Consider the following 21,672-nt stretch of genomic DNA (forward strand, 5'->3'; position numbering starts at 1 on the left):
CAGGCCTATACTAGACCTCAGAGAACTAAATCTATACTTTGTCGGACCACTTTCACAGGGTCACACTCCAAAAAGTACTCCTGCTCCTTCAACAAGGCGAGTTTCTGTCCACTCTGGGCTTATAGGATGCCTATTTCTATATCCCAATACACCCTGCTCACCGCAAGTACCTTGTATTCGTAGTAGCAGGACAGCACTTTCAGTTCAAGGTGCTCCCATTCTGAGTAATTACCGCACCTAGGGTTTTCACCAAGTGCCTGGCAGTAGTGGCAGCTTATCTACGAAGATAGCACATTCACTTCTTCCCATATTTGGACGACTAGCTCATGAAGCCTACTCGCAAAAGAGCTGTCAAAGTTGCAGTCACAGAACAATGCAGTTGCTCCACGGTCTTGGATTAACAGTAAATCTGCCCCAATCCCATCTACTACCATCCAACAAACAGGTGTATCTGGAAGCCACAATAGATGGACAAAAGGCTTTGGCCAACCCCAATACTGCCAGAATCTGCAACATGCAAACTTTACTCTGTTTAAGCCTCAACACTCATTACCAGCTCGAGTGTTCATGCAGTTACTAGGGATGATGGCGTCTTGCATTCTAATAGTCCCTTACTCAAGACTCCAGATGCGTCCCCTTCAGAAGTGCTTATCACGTAAGTGGAATCAGGCTCAGGGTCTCTTATCACCCTCCAGTTCTCCTCCCATGCTTCGAAATGTGGGGTTTTCCGGACATAGATCAGTTCGCCACAAACCTAAACGCAAAATGCCCAAGCTTCACATCCAGGCATCCACACCCATTGTCCAAAGGAGATACACTACGGATGAATTGGTCAGTGATATTTGCCTACGCTTTTTCTCCTCTCCCACTCATTCGATATGGGTTCGAAAGCTCATACATACGTCCCGGACACTAGTCCTAGTTGTTCCACAGGGGCCTAGCAACCCTGGTTCACAACCCTTTTTGAGCTCTCAGTTGCTCACCAAAAACTAGATCTCACTCGCAATCTTCTCACTCAGCACCATGGAAAGATAAGACCTCTCAATCTTGTGATCTGCCATCTGAAACCCTAGAGCTTGGCTACCTTATTCTCCAGCCAAACTGCATGAACATCATCAAAAAGGCTAGATGGGGTGTGTCTTGGCGCCAACAGCGATGGCTGCCTGAAGAACGTGATCCTGTAGGAGGGGACCTTAAACGTTCATAGGGTCTATAAGGGCATATCTGAAAGAAACAGGTTAGTATTAGATTCCTTACCTTAGAATACCCCCAGGCGTGAGACTGGATCCGAAAACTTTTGCGTAGCAGTACTCTTGCGTGTCGGTAGGTGTCGTCTGCGGCTCGGCGTCCGTCGTCTGCGTCGTGGGCGCCGGGATGATGTCGCCGAAGTACTTAGACGCCGCCCTCGCGCACTGACGTCCGTTCCTATTTTTTCCGCGCCGTTAAGCGCCGATCCGGGAACATTGGTACCCGTAGTCACTTTTTGACTAAACTTTTTGGATCATTTTTCGAAGTCGAACGACTCAGACGGTGCCGGTAGGAATGCCCGGGTTTAATCCCTGCGTCGTCTGCAACCGACTGATGTCGGTTACCGACCCCCATCGCCAGTGTCTTCATTGCCTGTGGCCCGACAACGATGACAAGTCGTTCCCCGACTGCCGGGCCTTGACGTCTAAGGTTAGGCGGGAGCGGTCCCGCAAGCGCCTCGAGCTCCGGCAGTCAGCCCGTGCCGTTCGAGGTCCCGGTCCGGAATGAGGTCGAGGGACCGGTCGCGGGCCGGAGTCATCACGGCTCGGAGGATCGACACCACTCCTCAAGCTCCAAGTCCTCAGGTAAGAGGCTCAAGAAGTCGAAGAGGCGACATCGCTCTTCCGACTCACCCCGACGCTCGCGTGATGCGTCCGGGGGTTTTGGCGACACCGCCCACGTGGCTCCGCCGGAGCCGCAGGCGTCGCGGCCTGCTGCATACCCGCCGGTCCCTGGGCAGCACGCGACGCCGGGAGAGATCGAGGCGTTCCTCACGGCCATGAGGTCGCTCACTCCGCCGGGTTCCTTCGGCCCCAGCACCGTCGGGCGCTTTGGCCCCGGCTCAGTCGGCGACTTCGGTCCCGGCGCCGCAGGGTCCCGCCGGATCTGGTTCCGGATCCGGGTCGTTGCCGGTCGACCTCACGCCCTCGCCGGTGCTGGCTCCCCGGGTGTCGCCCCCGGCGCCGTCCCAGGACGACGTCTTCCCCGGCCCTCCCCTCTATCTGGGTCCGGCGCCGGTGCGGCGTCGCTCGACGCCGCTCTCGACGCCGATGGAAGATTTCTACTTCTATGACCCGGACCCATCATTTGACCCTGAGTAACAGGAGATGGGCAGCGAGGCGGATTGGGAGGGGTCTGAGGACCCTCTGGCACGTGAGTGCCAGCCTTATCAGGACTGGGCATGTGAGCTAGGGGACACCAGTGGTCTGGACACCTCGCCAGACACTGGTTTTGTCTCCCCTCCGACCGTGGCTTCGGAGGAGGGGGCTGCCTATAGTGTGGTGTTGACGCGGACGGCCAAGGCCTTATCCCTTGAACTCCCCGTCGCGGCCGTGAGGACTCACTGAGGTCCTTAAACTGCAAGCAAGGTCTTCGAAGCCTCTGTTGCCGTTTAATGAGGCCTTATCTGACATTCTTTTGGGCACCTGGTCCAGGCCCGCTACAGGTCCCCCTGTAGATAGGAACGTGGTCTGACGCCGTCGCCCGGCTCCGGGCGACCCTTGCTTCCTGTCCACCCACCCCACCCCACCCCCGAGAGCCTGGTCATACAGGCCTCCAACTCCCAGACCGCATTCCCGACGGCTCCCCCCGATCAGGAATCCAAGAGGTACGAACAGTATGGCAAAAATGTTCTCACTGAGTTTGGGGTTGCGATCTGTTAACACAGTATGCCTCTTGGGCCGTTATACCCACTCTGTGTGACACGGTCGCGGACGTGCTGCCACAATGTCCGGCGGAGGCCCGGACTAAACTCTCACAAGCCCTTGCGAAGGGTCTAGATGTGGCACGGTACTCCATCTGATGTGGGCTGGATACAATGGACTCGCTAGGTAGAGCGATGGCAACGACGGTGGCGATTCGTCGCCACGCCTGGCTGAGATCCGCCAACTTTTCGGCTGATGTCCAAAACACCCTTATGGACATGCCGTTTGATGGCCGTCGCCTTTTTGGCGACAAGGCAGACAGTGCGCTTGAGCACTTTAAGGACTCCAGGACTCAAGGGCTACAGCCAAGTCCTTGAGCCTGTCGGCCTGCGCCAGCAGCCTGCTGCCTTTCGCTCCTTTCGTGGCCAAGGAAGGGGCACTCCCAAATGTCCTGCCAGCCACGGGATGCAGACTAACATCCAGCGCGGTGGCGGACGGGGTAACCGTCGTGGCTGTGCCCGGGGACAGCGGCGAGGCCAGTCCACATCCACCCCTGCAGCATCCGCCTCAAAGCCCTCCTAGTCAGAGCTTTCAGGCCCACGTGACGCCAGTGGGGGGCAAGGTTCGCCATCACCTCCTCCACTGGCGCAACATCACATCAGACAGGTGGGTGCTTCAAATCGTTCGAAGGGCTACTCACTCCCCTTCGAGGTGACCCCTCCAGCCATGCCAACGCAGTACCACCGCGTGTCGGGGGATCACTTGAATCTTCTGCAAGAGGAAGTTACGGCCCTCTTGGCCAAGGGGGCCATCAAGCGCATTCCTGGGTAGGGTGTGGTTGTTACTCCCACTACTTTCTGGTTCCCAAGAAGGGCAAAGGGGGCCTATGCCCTATCTTGGACCTGCGGAACGTCAATGGCTTCCCCCGGAAGGAGAGGTTCAAGATGCTGACACTGGCTCAGGTCTTAGCTGCCCTGGACCCTTGGGACTGGACTTGCGTTGGACTTGCAGGACGCTTATTTCCTCATCTCCGTCCTACCGGCCCACCAGCGCTACCTGCGGTTCACGGTAGGCCACGAGCACTTAAAGATTACCGTGCTCCCCTTCGGCCTTACCAGCGCCCCACGGGTGTTCACGAAAGTGATGGCGGTGGTCGCAGCTCATCTGCGCAGGTTAGGAGTTTCAGTCTTCCCTACCTCGATGACTGGTTGTTAAAGGCGGGCTTGCCCCAGACAGTCCTCAGCCACCTCCAGATTACGGCCGACCTCCTGCACCTGCTGGGGTTCTCTATCAATGTGCCGAAGTCACACCTGTGTCCCTCTCAGAAGCTCCTCTTCATCGGAGCGGTTCTAGACTCTGCGCAGTTTCGGGTTTATCCTCCCGAACAGCGGGTTCGGGATATTCAGGCTCTGATTCCTATCTTTCAGCCGTTATCCCGAGTCTCGGTCAGGCTGATGCTGCGGCTTCTGGGGCTGATGGTCTTCCTGCATCCTTCTGATGCATCACGCCAGATGGCGGATGCGGGCTCTGCAGTGGGACCTGAAGTTTCAGTGGGTCCAGCATCAGGGCAACTTGACCGACCATGTCTTGATCTCGGAGGGCACTGCAAGACAGTTGCAGTGGTGGCTCACTGACCGCGATTGGGTCAGCGGCAGATCCCTCTCTCTACCCCAACCGGAGCATGTAGTTGTGACGGACGCGTCCCTCCAGGGCTGGGAGGCCACATGGGAGAGGCGGAGATCAGAGGCCTCCGGTCTCCGGCGGAGTCCCGGCTCCAAATCAACCTTCTGGAGCTGCGGGCTATCCGGCTTGCACTGAAGGCATTCCTCCCCTCTGTCCAGGGGAGTGTAGTGCAGGTGTTCACGGAAAACACCACCGCCATGTGGTACTGCAACAAACAGGGCGGAGTGGGGTCGTGGACCCTATGCCAGGAGGCTTTGCGCCTCTGGCAGTGGCTGGAACATCAGGGCGTGACCCTGGTGGTTCAACACTTGGCAGGTTCCCTGAACGCCGGGGCGGACAAACCCAGCCGTTGGTGCAGGATGGATCACGAATGGCGTCTGAACTCGGACGTGGCACAAGGCCTCTTTCAGCAGTGGGGAGATCCTTGGTTAGATCTATTCGCCACGGAGGAGAACACGCAATGTCATCAGTTCTGCGCATTGGAATTTCCAAGGCGGCACTCGCACGGAGACGCTTTTCGTCGCGAGTGGAGTTGCAGTCTGTTGTACGCCTTTCTGCCTATACCACTTCTGCCCAGAGTGCTGAAGATCAGGCGCGACCGGGCCCAAGTCATCCTTGTGGCTCCGGACTGGGCACGGAGGTTCTGGTATACCGAGCTACTCAGCATGTCTGTCGATCCCCCGATTCGTCTGCTTCTTCAGGAGGACCTTCTGTTGCTGCAGCATGGGACGGTCCTCCACCCGAACCTGTCCAGTCTCCACTTACATGCGTGGAGATTGAGCGGCGGCAGTTGAGGCCTTTTGACTTGCCTCCTGAAGTCTGTAATGTCATTCTGGCAGCCAGACGTCCCTCCACAAAGTCGGTATACGCCTGCAGGTGGGACACATTTGTGTCATGGTGCACACCAAAGGCTGTGGATCCCTTTTCTGCCCCTCTTTCGGAGGTTCTCCTCTTTCTTCTTTCTCTTGCCCAGCAGGGCTTTGCTCTAGGCACTCTGAAGGGCTACCTCTCAGCCATTTCTACCTTCTTAAGGCTACCTGATCAGCCCTCCTTGTGCAAGTCCCCAGTTGTAGATAGGTTTTTGAAGGGCATCACTCATGTTTCCTCCAGTTCCTTTCTTGATGCCTCAGTGAGACTTCCCTTGTTCTAACTTTTCTGATGTGCGCTCCCTTTGAGCCACTTCATAACTGTCCTCTTCGCCTACTTACTCTGAAGACCGCTTTCCTGGTTGCCATCACCTCTGCCAGGAGAGTGAGTGAGCTCCAGGCCCTTTCTTCTAAGCCTCCTTTCCTTTCAGTCCATCCGGACAAAGTTGTGTTGCGGACGCGACCCTCTTTCCTCCCCAAGGTAGTCACAGCCTTCCACATCGGGCAGTCCATCACTTTACCCACCTTCTTTCCGCCTCCGCATCCCTCAAAAGAGGAAGAGAGACTCCACCGTCTGGACCCAAAATGTGCGCTCTCCTATCTGGATCGCACACGCCAGTTCCAGGTGGATGACCAACTTTTTGTTGGTTACGTGGGCGCTAAGAAGGGATGGGCGGTGCACAAACGAACCATTTCTCGATGGTTCGTCTTGGGCATCAAGGATTGCTACTCTTTGGCTCGAAAGGAGCCTCCTGTGGGGCTTCGTGCTCATTCCACATTGGCCACGGCCGCTACTACTGCCCTGGGCCGAGGAGTCCCCTTGCAGGACATCTATCAGGCAGCTACGTGGGCTGCCTGGTAGACGTTCGCAATACACTACTGCCTGGACTGCCAAGTCTGGAGAGATGGCTTTTTCGGCCGTTCCGTTCTCCAGGACTTTCTGGTGTGATCATTGGTTCGCAGACCCACCACCGGGTTGGTATTGCTGGGGTATCTATTCTAAGGTAAGGAATCTAATACTAACCTGTTTCTTTCAGATACACAGGTTACTTACCTTTGGTAACAATATATCTGTAAGAAACAGTAGTTAGTATTAGATTCCTTACCGCCCCACCCATCCTCTCCATTCTGCGAACTGATATCTAGGGTTAAGGTCATCCTCTTTCAGGGCCCTAGTTTCATGGCACCAGTGTTGGTTTTTATCATGGCTCTGCGTTTCTGGCGCGGAAAAAGCTGTGTATAAGAACTGACGTCAGGAAAAGCACATGATACATATCTGATTGTTTAGCAATGAAGTATTCATCGCCCCTCCCCCACCCACACCCCCACACATCCAACTCTTACTATACACCCTGACCGAGGACTACCCCACGAACCATGCTCTAATGCCGCACTCGGTACGCCCTCATGGTGGTAAACACCCCCCCCCCCCCCCTATCTTATTGGTACACACACGAACTGCAAAATGCAACCTCCTACCCGCCCATAAGACCAATGCTGACACAATGACACCACTCTTCTTTCCTTAAACACATGGATACATTAGCCCACGCTCCCCCTCCCTTTAGCACATACTCCCCACGTTATCGTTCTTATGTTTTATTGATGCGCTGGTCCCACTTTCTTTTTGACCAGGCTCTTTGAAGTTAGTTCATGAGCACATTGCACCATGGGGCTTTTGAGAGTAACAGTCATGGCCGAGGTGATCCCGGCTGAACACCACCGTCAACATACGCTTCTCCTGCTAGGAACAATACGCTACATAGACACTCTCTCATTGACACACTCACGATGTCGCACAGCTTTACCTAATAACACTAATGCCCGCGCCCACTTAGAAGGCGGACCTCGCCGACACATTTACCCATGGCACTCATTAGTGGGAACAGACCACAATCCACCTGGCGACATTGATGAGTACCACCATAGCTCTGTAACTAAGGAATAAAAAAAAAAAGAAACACCTACAGACCTATACATCTATAACACTAAATGGTTTGCTGAATGAGAAGTGCTGCAAGGGAACAATTTACGCCGCCGAACCTCAGGGCTGTCGGCCATAAGGCTGTGTTTATCTAATAATGTTCATATAGTTATTGACTCACGCGGCTGGCCCTGAGGGGTTGAACGCTGTGTACCATGCACTTTGAATAATAAAGGTCTTAAAAAAATAAAAATAAATAAGAACTGACGTCAGCGCGCGAGGGCAGCGTTTAAGTACTCCGGCGACGTCGGACGCGGAATCGCAGACGACGCCTACCGACGCGCAAGGGTACTGCTACGCAAAAGTTTCCAGATCCAGTCTGACGCCTGGAGGTATTCTAAGGTAAGGAATCTAATACTAACTACTGTTTCTTACAGATATATAGTTACCGAAGGTAAGTAACTTGTGCTTTGGGACCGGACCGCTGCGGAATTGGGTCCCTAACAGTTGGCTTGAGGCCACCCTGCATATCTGAGCTGCTGCTGCGTGAATCTGGCGAAAGTGGACTGGGAGAGATGCCTTTGGCTGCTGGTGTGCGTGCTCAGCGCAGCAAACTGGACAACTGCTGGAGGACCTGTGCTGCCCCTGTGAAGGGTCCCCACTCTCCCTGGCCCCACCTGTGACACTCAGCTGCCATCAGTCATCAACCCGGGATGCCAGACAAAATTTTTGCGAAATTGGTGGGAGTGGAGATCGTGTACCCTGGACTTCTGGGAGGCCGTCGCTGCGATTGTGGCCGCCTGGCTGGGGTGAACGTCGTTGCCCTCGCAGCGCTGCGGCCTCCGCAACTTCTCGCCTTTAGCAGGTGAGCGTGGGTATATCTGGACACCTAGCACACCGCTGCGTCTCGAGGCGAGACGGGCGGCAACGTTAGAGACCCTCTGCGGCGTCTTCATTGGGGTGTTGTTGGGATGGGCTCTCAGCTCCCCATGTAGTGAATGGGGCCTGCCCCGGGCAGATACTGGGACTTTACCGGGAATACCCTGGGCGAGTGCGAGGTCCACATCTAGTTCTGCAGTGTGTGGAGGGGGAGACATACTTGAGGCAGAAGGTCGCCCTCTTTCCACCCAGCTATAGTCTATCCTTATCAAGGCCCGTGAGTGACACACACGCTGTTTGACTAACTCTTCCACGGTCCCTCTGGCCTCAATGTCTGCCCAAAAGAAGGAAAGCCAACAGACGCCAGAAGGGAGAAAAGGACGAAAGCCGGGTGGGGTGGTGAGGAGACCCCTGGAAACCCTTCCTTGGACATCAGTAGTGTGGGGTTATTGCGCAGGAGAACTGCATTCTCCAGAGGGGAGACACAATCCCACGGGAAGAATTTAATCCCCTTGTGGTGTTGCCAGTATACGCAACTACCCATAATGGCATCTGTGCAAGCCAATAAACTTGACAAATACACTGTCCTGAAGCCTCACAGGATGAGGGTGCCACTGAGGACCTGGCAGATCCCCCTGAACCATCTCTCACCTCCATAATTGCGGCCATCCAGGGCCTGGGTACTACTCTCAAGACAAAAATCGACAGTCTCCATTGAAATGAACTTGCTGTGAGCTGATATGAATAAAACTGCAGACAAAGTCAAAATGAATGAAGCTAATGTCCTGGAACTCCAAACCTCCACGAAGAAGCTCGAAGACCGGGTCAACACGCTGGTTCACCAACATCGTCAAATGGCTCTGAAGCTCGAAGAAAAAAGAAGGGAGGGCCCGTCGCAACAACATTAGAGTGTTTGGAGTCCCAGAAGGCGCGGAAGGGCCAAGCGTTGATCTTTTCCTTGAAGACCTAATCCTCAACCACCTAAAACCAGGGGGGGCAGCTGCATCGAGAGACAACTGGATATAGACCCACGCACGATCGCCAGGATCAACAGATGACACTGCCACGTTTCCTATATGCCCTCCAAAATTACCCGGACCTGTTCCCACCAAAGTTTTTTAAAGATATTGAAGCTACACAAAGAGACCTGCTGTGAGACGGGAAGCCACGTATCTCGCTCCACAAACTGACACTTGGTTGGTACGATGGGGAATTGCTCTCCCTGATATTAAAAAATATTATTGGGCAGCACACCTCTCAGCCATCAACCAATGTACATACTGTAGTGATGATGACCCCGCATATGGCATGGACAAGTGGATTCTACCTGAAGACGACTTCACGAGGGCATTGTACTCCAAGCCCAGGAAATATCCCCTTACGGGATCTACAAAACACTTGGTTCAAATTTGGCACGCTGTAATTCGCAGCTTGGGCTGAGCCAACAAACTCACTCTTGCAACCCCGTTCTGGGACTCTGGGTGCACTGGGTCGTACCAAGGGGTTCAATAAGTGGGATCTGTGAGAAGGTGGCCTGATATGCAGTGCTCACTATTCTAGTGAACACTATGTATCAGTCCAGCAACCCTTATTGATGATTGGTTGTAAGTCAACCTTATAGACCAGCTATCCTAGTAGCGTGGATACGAGCAGTCTAAGGCTAAAGACTCGAGAGGGCGTGTTAAGCCAGCTGGTTATCACACATATACCCCTTGAACACCAAGTGAAAGGACACCACACAAGTGTTATGAAAATAAACAGGATATTTATTAAGATCACAACAGCCCTGTACTCTTTATGAGGACAGGGTACTAAGCACAAAACAAAACTCTTATAAAAATACTTCAGTTAGCACAGTATATACAAATGCCCGAGGGGCACGGAAAACCATATACTTGAAAAGTGGAATGCGAAATTACTAGCAGGTAAGTACAGTACTAATAGCCTTTGGAATCGCTAGGACTTGACTATAGAATCGTTAGATTACTTCTAGGAGACCCAGGGGACTCGGGTGCAGAGTGTGCACTCTCACGCGGGATGCGGGACAAAGTCTATGGTAGCTAGAATTTGCAAAGTTAGTGTTCTCGGGCGAACCCGACCTGGTAGGAGGAAAACGAAAGTGGATTCTGACCCTTGGATAGTGAGGCTATGCTGGGGCACCGAAATGCCGAAGTTACCTAGCCCAGGGGCTGCAGCTGCATCGGACTCAAAGGACGTCGGGAATCCTCGTAGACGGACCAGGAGCCTGGAAGAAAGAAGTTGCTGGCAGGCGACCAGTGAAGAAAGTTCGGTGGATCCAAGCCTGGATCGATGGAAGATGACACCTGAAAGCAGAGGGGACCAAGTTCGAGACTACTAGCCAGTAGTCAGTGGGCACCAGGAGGGCACCGGATGGTAGCCACCTCGACAAGGTGAGTGGGTGACGCTGTGCTCGAAGATCTCACGGACCAGGAGGCGATGTCAGCGACCAGGATGGAGGAGCGAGCTGTCCCACGAAGATTGAAGCTGTCGGCGTCGCTGGACCCAGGATTGGGCAACAAAGCCTTGGCAAATTCAAGCCCACGCGGTGGACCTAAAATGGCGTCTGGAGTGGACCAGGAGGGTCCGGGGTGCCTCTCTTGAAGAAGGAAGCAAGGGCCAGTCTGGAGCAACCAGACCAGCAGCAGTGATGTCGTCGGGCGTCGTTCAGAAGGCCACAAGCCAGCCGGCTAGTAGCCAAACAACGCGGTGCACAGCAAACAGCAGAAGGGCCCCACGCAGATCGTGGAGATGCAGGGAGGCTGATCTTGGGTGCTGGAGATGCGCAGGGTTGGGGCTTCTCGGACCCCAAAGCACTCACCAGTGGAAGACTCGGTGTGCTTGTTACAAAGAAGTCGTGCAGTCTTGGCGATCGTCAGTCCCTCGAGGTCTCGTCGCACTCACAGTTCTCAGCTTTGCTGTAGAGGTGAGTAGAGGTCAGAGGTGCCAGGGAAGCCGGGTCTCGTCGAGCTGGGTCGTCGGATTCGTGAAGAAGGACTTGCAGCAGACCGCAGTGTTCTTAGGATGGTGCCCGCTTGATGCAGGGTGACTACTCCTTAGCCACAAGGGAGAATCTTGAAGAAGGAAGTCTTGATGTCTTTCGCAGAAAGTCGTGTCTTGATTCCAAAGATGATCTAATTTGAGCAGGGGGCCCGCTCCTATCTTTATACTAAAAAAAGGGGGCTGACCTGGTGACTAGGTCCTGCCTATGGGTGGGACCAGGAGGGGGGTGGTTACACCCCTCTCCCCTGCCGGACTTCCCCAGGCCAGGGGCTGGTGTGCCCCTGGAACTGGTTCTGACTGGCCTATGCGTAGTGAGCACCGGGGTGCCACTCAGCAGTCACCTTCCTGAAAAGCCCTGCCTACCCAGGATACACAAAACCATGTCTGGGATGGTGCTAGCACCGCCCCGGACAGGAAACCCTTTGTCCAAGCCTCCCTCGCTGGAAGGACTCCCAGCAGCAGGAGGTCAGACTCGTGTCTGTGGTGGCAGCATCCATTTTGTGGAGCTGAGGCTTTAGTTAACTTTAACCGGGGTTCACAGTTACATACATGTCGTGTCCCTCTAGAAGGGTGGAATGCTAACCCCGTCGCCAGAATTGGCGAGGGGTTAGTATTCCAATTCGTATGACACCTTACTCGACATGTTTTGATAAAGCAATACCGAAGTTAGCATTTAACCGCGAGGATTATAATGCACTTAAGAGTATATGGTATGCGATATCATGGAACCGCTATTAGGACTTGGTTCCGCAAGCTGCAGACAGGCTCAGCTCATGCCAGAGCACCATCTCACACGATTCCAAGCACTCTGCCTTCAGGATTGTCAAGGCCTGCCATAGGAGTGACTGATAGGAATCTGTGTGTCCATTTTTAGGGTTAGGTATAGGTATACTACACCTACAGCAAAGGGTGATTACACGACTTTGCCCCAGCTGTCATGCAGCCAGTTGTGTCAAATTTAGGAGGCCAGCCAGGGGTGGCATAATACATGCTGCAGCCCCTGGCAGCGCTGGGTACACCTATGCTCTGAGTTACAGGGTCTGATAGGGTGGCCCAGTACCAATTGGAAATGCACCTAGGGTACATGGAATCCATTTTACAGAGAGAGCAGTAGGCCTGGGATCCTGATTGGCAGGGCCCCAGGTCGACTATGTCAAAAACCAGCTAAAACACAGGGCAAAAAGTTGGGGGCAACCATAGTCAGGATGTACCTTCCTACAGGATCTGATAGGGCTCTCACGCATAGAAGACCTCTGGGGACTGCACGGAATAGTAACATTTGCTTCACTACAGCAGACACATGAAATGGCTGATTCTGAATATTTCCGATATTTACAAGTCCGAAACTCCCTTCAGGCAAACATCCCAGCCAGCGCTGTACTCCTGGAGTCCTCTCCCCATGAAGATAGACTGCTAGATATATGGCAGTGAAATCCATTTCCCTCACATGTAAAAAGCTCCTACATCACACTCCTGATCCCCTCATGATGCTCGGGGAAAAATGGGGGAGGAACGGTTTAGAAATAGACGATGAGTGGCAGGAAGCATACTCTTCCATTCAGGAAGTAACCATATCCGCGAAGCTACGACTGATCCAATTTAAGATCCTACATCTGGTGTATCTTTCTGGCCGGAGACTGGTGTTGATGGGCAGGAGCACAGATGGGTTGTGCAGGAGGCACTGTGGTCTTGAGGGAACTTTCTTGCACATACTCTGGGAGTGTCCACTAATCCAACTTTACTGGGAAAAAGTCCATAGATGTAGGAGTACGGTATAGGGGTGGAACTTCGACTTGAGATAAAAAGATGTCTCCTGAATATTTGGGAACCCACAGACTTAAATGCGAATGGCAAAACCTGGGTAACGCTGGGACAGATGGTTGCCAAGCGAAACATCGCTCGCCTCTGGGAAGCGGCAATGCCACCAAAATCTCAGAGCATGGAGAGATGACATGGATTGGTGCATGACACATGAGAAGACAGTGTATGTAGCTCGAGGCTGTCCCTGAAAATGGATATCGCTCTGGACCAAATGGAATAAATATTGAGGGAATGTGTGTGAACCCCCACTTGTCCCCTCCCTTGACGAACCACCAACACCATGATATATGAAGAACAAATACACCAGCGCACATCACATAGTCACTCAATATTCAACATTTGAATTTCATACATAGGTGAATCTTTTTTCTCGAAGGAGACATGTTTTGATGTGCAGATCTGGTGTAGCAAATCCGCCCTCTTGTGATGTTTATAACACCATGATATATGTATGCGAGTAGAATGCGAACTCCAGAGTTGTTCAAGATTATAATGCATTACACTTCTGCCTGACGATGAGAATGTAACACAGATATTCGGACTGCTATTTGTATGCAATGACCACTTCTAACCTCTAGCAGTCAAGGTGTTAAAGCTATTAACGGTATTGGCCCGAAGTTTCTTAGACAAAAGTTTGACTGGTACGTTCCTGGATGAACGTTACGATCCACCAGTGCTAAACAAGTGCAAGTCTCCAGGGCTAAAAAATTTAACTGGGAAGGCAGGAGTTTTACTCATTGTGCCTCTCGGGCCTGTAACGAGCTCCCTTTTTCCTTAAAACTGCCCGAGTCTCCTTATGTTCCGGAAGGGCCGGAAAACATGGCTTTTTCACAGTAGCACTCTTTTTAGCTTCCCAGGAAGACCAGTACTAAGCGCCAGGACACCCATGGGTAATCGTGCGCTCTATAAGTGCATATAACATAACATAACGCTTGCATCTTGCTGCAATAGCTGCATACCCACAGAACAGACATCTGTCTCTAGAGTGCTGGTCATTAACGAATTTATGGAGGGACTTAAAAGAATCATTCCTCCAAGACTACCACCTGCTCCAGTGTAGAATCTCAACATTGTCATTTCCATACTCATGCGTCTGTCCTTTGAGCCATTGCATTAATGTGAACAGCAATTTCTCATTTGGAAGGTAGCTTCTCATAGCTGTCACATCACTGAGGAGAGTAGGTGAGCTTCAGGCACTAACCATAGAAGAACCATTTTTACAAGTACACCAAACCAAAGTAGTCCTTAGGACCAACCCTTAATTTCTATCAAAGATCATTTCTGCCTTTCATATCCACCAATCTGTTGAGTTGCCTGTGTTCTTCCCTCAACCATATTCTGTGGCAGAACGTGCTTTGCACACTTTAGATGTGAAAAGAACACTACTTTACTATGTAGAAAGGACAAAACCTTTCCGAAAGACAAAACAACTGTATTTCGCTTTTGCGCCACCACATAAAGGCAATCCTGTATCAAAATCAGGCATTGCAAGGTGAATAGTCGAGTGCATTCAGACATGCTATGCAAAGGCAAAACAAACACTGACAATTTTCACTAGGGTGCACTCCATACTCAGACTAGGGACTTAAATAGCATTCTTAGGGAATATACCCATAGATGACATCTGCAAAGCTGCAACAAGGTCTACACCTCACACATTCACAAATCACTATTGTGTAGATGTGTTGGCAACACTGCAAGCTAGTGTGGGCCAAGCAGTTTTACGTACACTATTTCAGACGACTGCGACAGGTTAGCCACCACTTTGGGAGATAACTGCTGTATGGTCTATGAAAAGCATGTGATCTGCAGCTCACATGCTTCAAACTGAAAGTGATACTTTTGCAGCGTGAATCTTTCTGGATTCACTATGCTGTGCATTCCGCGGTCTAGTGGTTGGGTCCAGAATCGTAGTATTTATTTATGTATTTATTTTCTTAGCCCAGGTAGGTGTCGGCGTCCCACCATTTGGTGTCCTCCCGTGACGTTGGAGCGCTTCCCCCGGAAGCTCCCACCTTTGGGCGCCATCTTCAGATTCTTTTTTCCGCCGTTGGGGTCTGGATCGTCACGAGAGGTTCCATAGTTTCCATAGTTTTTGGAGAAAAAGGATGTTCAGTCTTTGATTGTGTGAATTCATTTGCTGACGGAGTGTGTACAGTAAAGGCTTAACACTGTCCTCTTACTGCTCACCCACGCTACCACAAATAGAGAGTAAGGTGAATCTACTTTTTCCTCTGCCTACCTATGGGGTTCCACTGGACTCTGTGCACACTCTACCTCGTTTGGTATAGTATTTGCAGAGCCAGCTTCCTACAACTTTGTGTTTAGAATACTTGCTTACAGCTTAAATTACAGTTCTGGCCACTAGTTCTTTATGTCATGGAGAGCCAGTTAATCTCTAAACCCACAATTAATGAACGACCCCTGCAATATTGTTAGTTCCAGGTTTAGTGCAGTGGCATGCAGAATGCATTTTCTTGGTTTAGAAACTCCAAACCCATCAAAATAAACTTTAAGTTTTAAGACTTTGATTTTAAATACATGTTTCCCCAAGGTTTTGATGATTCATTGTGAACTGGGAAAGGCAGTCTTGAGTGCCATTTGTTCAAATAAATTGCCTGCATGTGAGTGAAAACCTGCTGTCCTTCTTTTAGAGATTTTTGGTTTATTTTCTTTTTAAGGAGCAGCCCATGGAAGTTGAGCAACCTAGTGCTCCAGAGTTAAAACAGCCTGCTCCTGAGCTGAAAAAGTCACACTCAAGATCTACATCTAGGTGAGAAGCATGTATGTCTGTGAGAAAATGTCTTATTGCATGCCCGCCCCTAATTTTTACTGTATTTTATTGCTGGTTTTTAGGTATCGCCTAGCGACGCAGCGCATATGTTGCTCGACTTGGCAAGACCTTTAGTTGTCGGTTTGGTGGGTGAAGGGGTACAGATGTGCACGCGTACGGACAGGAGATGTGCACTCCGTACGCGTGCACATCTTCTATCCCAGCGTAGGGCTTGTATTTCAACACAGCGCGCGCATGGCGCACTTTCACTTTCCCTCCCGTCGGCTCCAGATCATGTCGGAAGGTTCCGGGGACCCTGCACGGTGTCCGCAATGCCTTTCCACGCCCGGACAGGATGCTTTCACTTCCTATAGCGTTTTTAGCAGCGGGCGTAGATATGGCGGCCTCGTTTCATCATTTGTTCACTGCGTGTAGCAGGGCTCCCACACGCGCTCGCGTCTGGGTCCGAGTGATACAAAGTGGCGCCTTTCTCTCGTTGCTGAAGGCTGCTGGTGGCGGATGCGCCCGGTGATGTCATAGCGGAGTTCGGGTGATGTCAAAGCAGAGGTCGGGAGTTACTCCAGTATTGAAACTTTCATAGATTCCCATAGCTTGTATCATTCCCTGTCGTTGGAATGGGAGCCTCGGTAAATAAAAAATAACATAGCAGTAGGTACAAAAGAGAAAGAAAGGCCTCTGCTTCATCTCATGTTGTAGCATAACCTCAGATTAGCCTAACCCCTTAGAACCCTCCTGAGAGAGCCTCAGATTTTCCACTGCACGTTGTGCTAAGGGAGTCTCCACTGAGCTCTGCTCAGATTTCTCTACAACTTTGGATTTTGAAATTTTTTCTCTTCAAGGATGTCGGATAAGGAAAAGAAAGCTTTATTTAAGGCCTGTGCTACTTGCTCTAAGAAAAGGCTTTACATTGAGGACAAGCATAAAGACTGCATTTATTGCTTGTACCCGGATCATAAGGCCACTGAATGTAAGATCTGCAGGAACTTCTCTACAAAGACCCTGAGGGACAGGGAAGGACGTCTTCTCACCTGGTTGCAGAAGATGAAGTCAAGGAAAGAAGGTCTGTCCAGTGACAGTGATGATTTCTCCTCAGCTACATCTTTAAGGAGGTCTAAAAAGAGGGGTAGGTCTTCCCCTTCAACTTAATCTGAACCTCCTACTAAGGCCTTACAAAAGACCTCTGATAGGTCTGACAGGCCCAGTCCCAAGATATTTCCTCACCGAGGTGTAAAGGAGAGGAAGGGACTAGTTCCTGAGTTACTTTCAACTCAGAAGGAGGTCCTCGATCCTTCTGTTTCCTCTCCACCATCTGAAAAGGAGAAATTGTTCAAGAAACCGGCTTCTGTACCTCAGGAGGGAAGATCTGAGAGGAAACACCGGACAATATCAGGTACGTCGACGACTGAATTGAAAATTCACCTGCTGTCGATTCCAGCTCCGTCGACGCTACAAGAACCTGTCACAATGTCGTTGACCACCTCGACTATGACGGTGGTGTCGACGTCGACTGCGACTAGGTCTATGACTGCTACAATAGTACTGACGTCGAGCTCGTCGTCGGCGACTATCAGCTAATCGTCGGCGACGATCCATTCTCCGACGACGATTCCTTCGACCTCGTCGACGATTCAAAAAGTTCAGATTTCTATAAAAAGACACCAAATCAGTCCGGAAATGACATCTCGTAGAGTGACACCATTACCTCCGGCTTTGCACTTGGAGGAAGAATATTCAGAGGAAGAGGAAGGTCCTTATGGGGTTGTTTACAGCCCATCCCAACTTCAAGTAAAGTAGCAGGACTCTGATTCTCAAGATTATTATATGGAACAACAACGATATGTTTCACGAGATAGGCCTCAGGAGCAATCACAACATGGTATGGTAGCCATGCCATCCTCACTCATTAGTGACTTACAACTCATGTTGCTGGATTACAAGAGAAGGTTTCCATCTCAGACCTCGAAGCAGTCAATGCAACTATCGCCTCCACCAACCCGACCTATTCTTCAGCTACAGTGGCTCTTCAGCTGCCTCAAGCTCCGGAGCCGGTACCAATAGAAAGTCACCAGAATATCGTGGTGACTTTGCATGATGATTCATCAGATGAAGATCAAAACGTGGAACAGGTCCTGGATCCAGATAAGGAGTGGGACGATTTTCATTCCGGATCCTGCGTCATCACCAGATCCTATTGATTCTCCTCCAGCAGACATCGGAGGTTTCCATAATCTTATGGAGAGGGCTTCCAAGAGGTTTGGCCTACCAATTCCAACTGTGCAATCTGAATGTTTCCTGTATGATTTTAAGGAGCCTTACAGGAAATCCATCCGTTTTATCCCAATTGTGGTAGCATGTATGGAGTGAAGGTACTGTCATCCCTCTTCTTACGTGGCTGGAGGAAAAAATATAAAGCTCCTGAAGATAGTCCTGCTTGCCTGGTTGGTCAACCAAAGCCGGACTGTCATTTCTCAGGCGGCTCTAAGAAAATCGAGGAATCCATCGGCGCCCTTTACCACACCACCAGATAAGGACAATGTGCCTAGACAATGTGGGGGAAGAGGTTTTCCTCTATGTCCAGTCTTCTTGTTAGAGCGGCCAATGCACTTGCGATTTTGGGACGATTTGATCGCCAAATGTGGTGCTATTTATCTCCATTTATGGATCAACTGCCAGTTGGTTCCAAAGCTGAGGCGAAGAAGATCCTGGAGGAAGGAGAGCGGTCTTCTTCAGAAGTTATAGATTGTGCAATGTATATTGCCACCACTGCCTTTCGCGCTTTGGCAGGTTCAGCTGTTCTCAGACGGCAAGGCTGATTTCGCCCTGTAGTTCAGATTAAGATCCTAGATTTACCATTTGATGGAGAAATGCTTTTTGGAAAGCATGTGGATGACGCTCTACAGGACATCAAAAAAGACAGACACGGCAAGGTCCTCGGGGACATTGCAATACCTCAAGGTGCCCTTCCGGGGGGCAAGAGGAAAACGTTTTTCGACTTACAGGGGAGGATACCAACTGCACTACTCCTCCTTTTCGCAATCCTCACAGTCATATAAACCTCAGTACTCTCAATGCCAAAGTCAATCAGCGTCTTTCTCTCGCCAGCAGTCATAAGGGCGGCAGGGGAGAGATGCTTCTAAACGTCAATAGCAGCTTCCTGGCTCTGCCTACTGTTTCTCCACCCCCTGTAACATCAGTGGGGGGGGGGGGGGGGAATGGGGGCAGGATCTCACAATGCCTCCACAAAATTTACATCGGATTGGTGGGTCCTCAATATCATCCGATTTGGCCACACATTAGAGTTTCAAAACCTACCACCTTCCGGAGCCCCTCGCGCCACCAAATCGAAACATCTGTATCTTCTACATCTCGAAGCTCATCAGCTGCTCATCAAAGGAGCAATATAGAGCCAGTACCTCGATCCCAACGAGGATAAGGTTTCTATTCCAGGTTTTTCCTGGTACGCTAGACGGAAGAAAAATGGCGCCCAATATTAGACCTTAGGGAGCTCAACACCTATCTCATAAAACTCTTGTTTCAGATGGCATCTCTTCAGGATATTTTGTGGCTCCTGAACCCTTGCGGTTATATGGCAACTCTGGATCTCGAGGATGCACACTTCCATGTTCTTATTCACACAGCACACAGGAGGTTTCTACGCCTCACTGTAGCCAAGAGCCACTTACAGTTCAGGGTCCTACCTTTCGGACTCAGATCCTCCCCTCTGATATTCACAAAGGTATTGCCCCCAGTTGCAGCGTTTCTCAAAAAGCAGTCACTGCAAGTCTTTCCCTACCTGGACGATTGGTTGACGACGGGTGTGAGTTCTTCTGGCCCCCCGAATTAGGGGAGGTGCCAACTCCGGGAAGAGTAGTTAAAAGTTTAGGACTAAAAATTGATGCAGATCTGTCCATGGCCCCTCAAGTTTCCGCGGTGGTGGGCTCATGTATAGGCCTACTTAGGCAACTCCGGAAACTTGTACCTATTCTTTCTGTTCCAACACTGCAATCCATAGTTCCGCCACAGTCATCTCGCGGCTGGACTATGGTAACGCTCTCTATTTGGGTCTTCCGCGGAAGCTCCTTATGAAACTGCAGGTGGTTCAGAATGATGCAGCCAGGCTGATCTTTTCCCTTCCGAGGAGAACACGAGCGACGCCCCTTTTACAGAAGCTGCACTGCCTGCCCATCGAACATAGAGTGCAGTTCAAGTGTCTCTGTATAGCCCATAAAGCCATCTATGGAGAAGCCCCTAAATACATTAAAGACCATCTGAGAAAGTACATCCCTGGCAGAGCCTTGCGCTCCTCCAAAGCCTGCAAACTAACTCCACTGAAATTTAATCTTAAATCAAAGGTGGTAGAGCTCCGTCGGTCCTCCTTCCGCAAATCTGGAATGAGTTACCGGCAACCTTGCAGGGGAGCCAGTGCTATGGTCCTTCAGAAAGGCGTTAAAGACCCACCTGTTTAAAAAGATGACATCTATACTTTAAATCGTCTGTGTGGTCACGGGCGTTCTACCGTTGGCTAGTTGTTGTGTTCCTTTTTCTTTGAAAGCGCTTAGAGACCAGTGGTGATTTGCGGTATACAAAACTATAGTAACATAACATAAATGCTCCATCTTCTCAAGCAACTACAAAGGCAGTCGATAGTTGCATTCGGTTTTTCAATTATCTGGGTCTTCAACTCAACAGAGACAAATCAGTCCTTCCATCCAGGTCGGCCAAGTTTCTAGGGTCCATTCTGGATACAACTTGTTGCAAGGCTTTCCCTTCAGAGGAAAGGTTCAGACGGACAGATTCTGGCCCTTCTCTCTGGTCAGCAAGGATTGTCAAACAATTCCAAAAAAAGGACTCTAAAGAGTTTATCCTCTGGTTCGACCTCCTCCACCAGTGTGGCAACTTAACTTGGTTCTCGCTCATCTCATGAGACCTCAGTTTGAGCCTATTCATAGAGGGGATCTTAAATTTCTATCCTGGAAAGTGGCTCTCCTTCAAGCCTTAACGTCAGCCAGGAGAGTTGGAGAACTTCAAGCTCTCACGATTAAGGAACCTTTTTTACAGTTCAAAAACTACACTTTGATTCTGAGAACAAATCCGAAATGTATTCCAAAGGTCCCTTCGGATTTCCATTTGAATGAACCTGTTTAAAAAAAAAAAAAAAAATCCCTCGACCTATGACCCCATCAGAAAGGTCTCTTCATTCATTGGATGTCCAGAGATGTCAGAAATTTTACCTCGAACGCACATGGGATTTTAGGAAGTCTACACAACTCTTTGTCGCTTTCAATACTCCTCGGAGGGCTTTTCCCCTTTCAAAGCAAGGGATTTCACGCTGGATTACCAGCGCAATTCACTACTGTCAACAATTAGCGGGTAAGCCGCTAGAATGACGTGTCCGGGCTCACTCCACAAGATAAGTTTCTTCATCTACTGCTCTCTTCGCTGGAGTTCCTATCAAGGACATTTGTAGGGCAGCTACATGGAGCAGTGCTCATACTTTCCCAAAGCACTACTGCTTGGACTCTTCCACACGGAGTGTGGCGGCAGTGGGACAAGCAGTCCTGAGGAATCTCTTCCAATGAGCGGTGAGCTTTCCCCATCTATCCCTCCTTTCTGTTATTGCACATTTTGTATCTGATAATGTTTTCTGACTGTTTCAATGTCAGTTGACTTATTGTGAAAGTATGGATACAGAGTTATTTCAGTATTTATTTCACAAAATGTGCTTTATTGCTAACTGCTAGCTACTCTGATACAAGCTATGGGAATCTATGAAACTTCCAATACTGGAGTGAG

The 21,672-nt window shown here is 50.6% G+C and overlaps 1 protein-coding gene across 1 annotated transcript in view; it reads left to right on the forward strand.

Annotated features, from left to right (window-relative positions):
• The window catches only part of SCAF4 (SR-related CTD associated factor 4), a 915,362-nt gene that overhangs the window by 332,052 nt on the left and 561,638 nt on the right, over window positions 1-21,672 (forward strand). The window contains exon 14 of the mRNA XM_086934003.1: window positions 15,767-15,858. Within this exon, the coding sequence (XP_086790129.1) occupies window positions 15,767-15,858 (92 nt within the window). The remainder of the gene's footprint in view (window positions 1-15,766; window positions 15,859-21,672) is intronic.

This window comes from Lissotriton vulgaris, chromosome 8 (assembly GCF_964263255.1).
Source record: "Lissotriton vulgaris chromosome 8, aLisVul1.2, whole genome shotgun sequence".
In the NCBI taxonomy this organism is placed as follows: Eukaryota; Metazoa; Chordata; class Amphibia; order Caudata; family Salamandridae; genus Lissotriton; species Lissotriton vulgaris.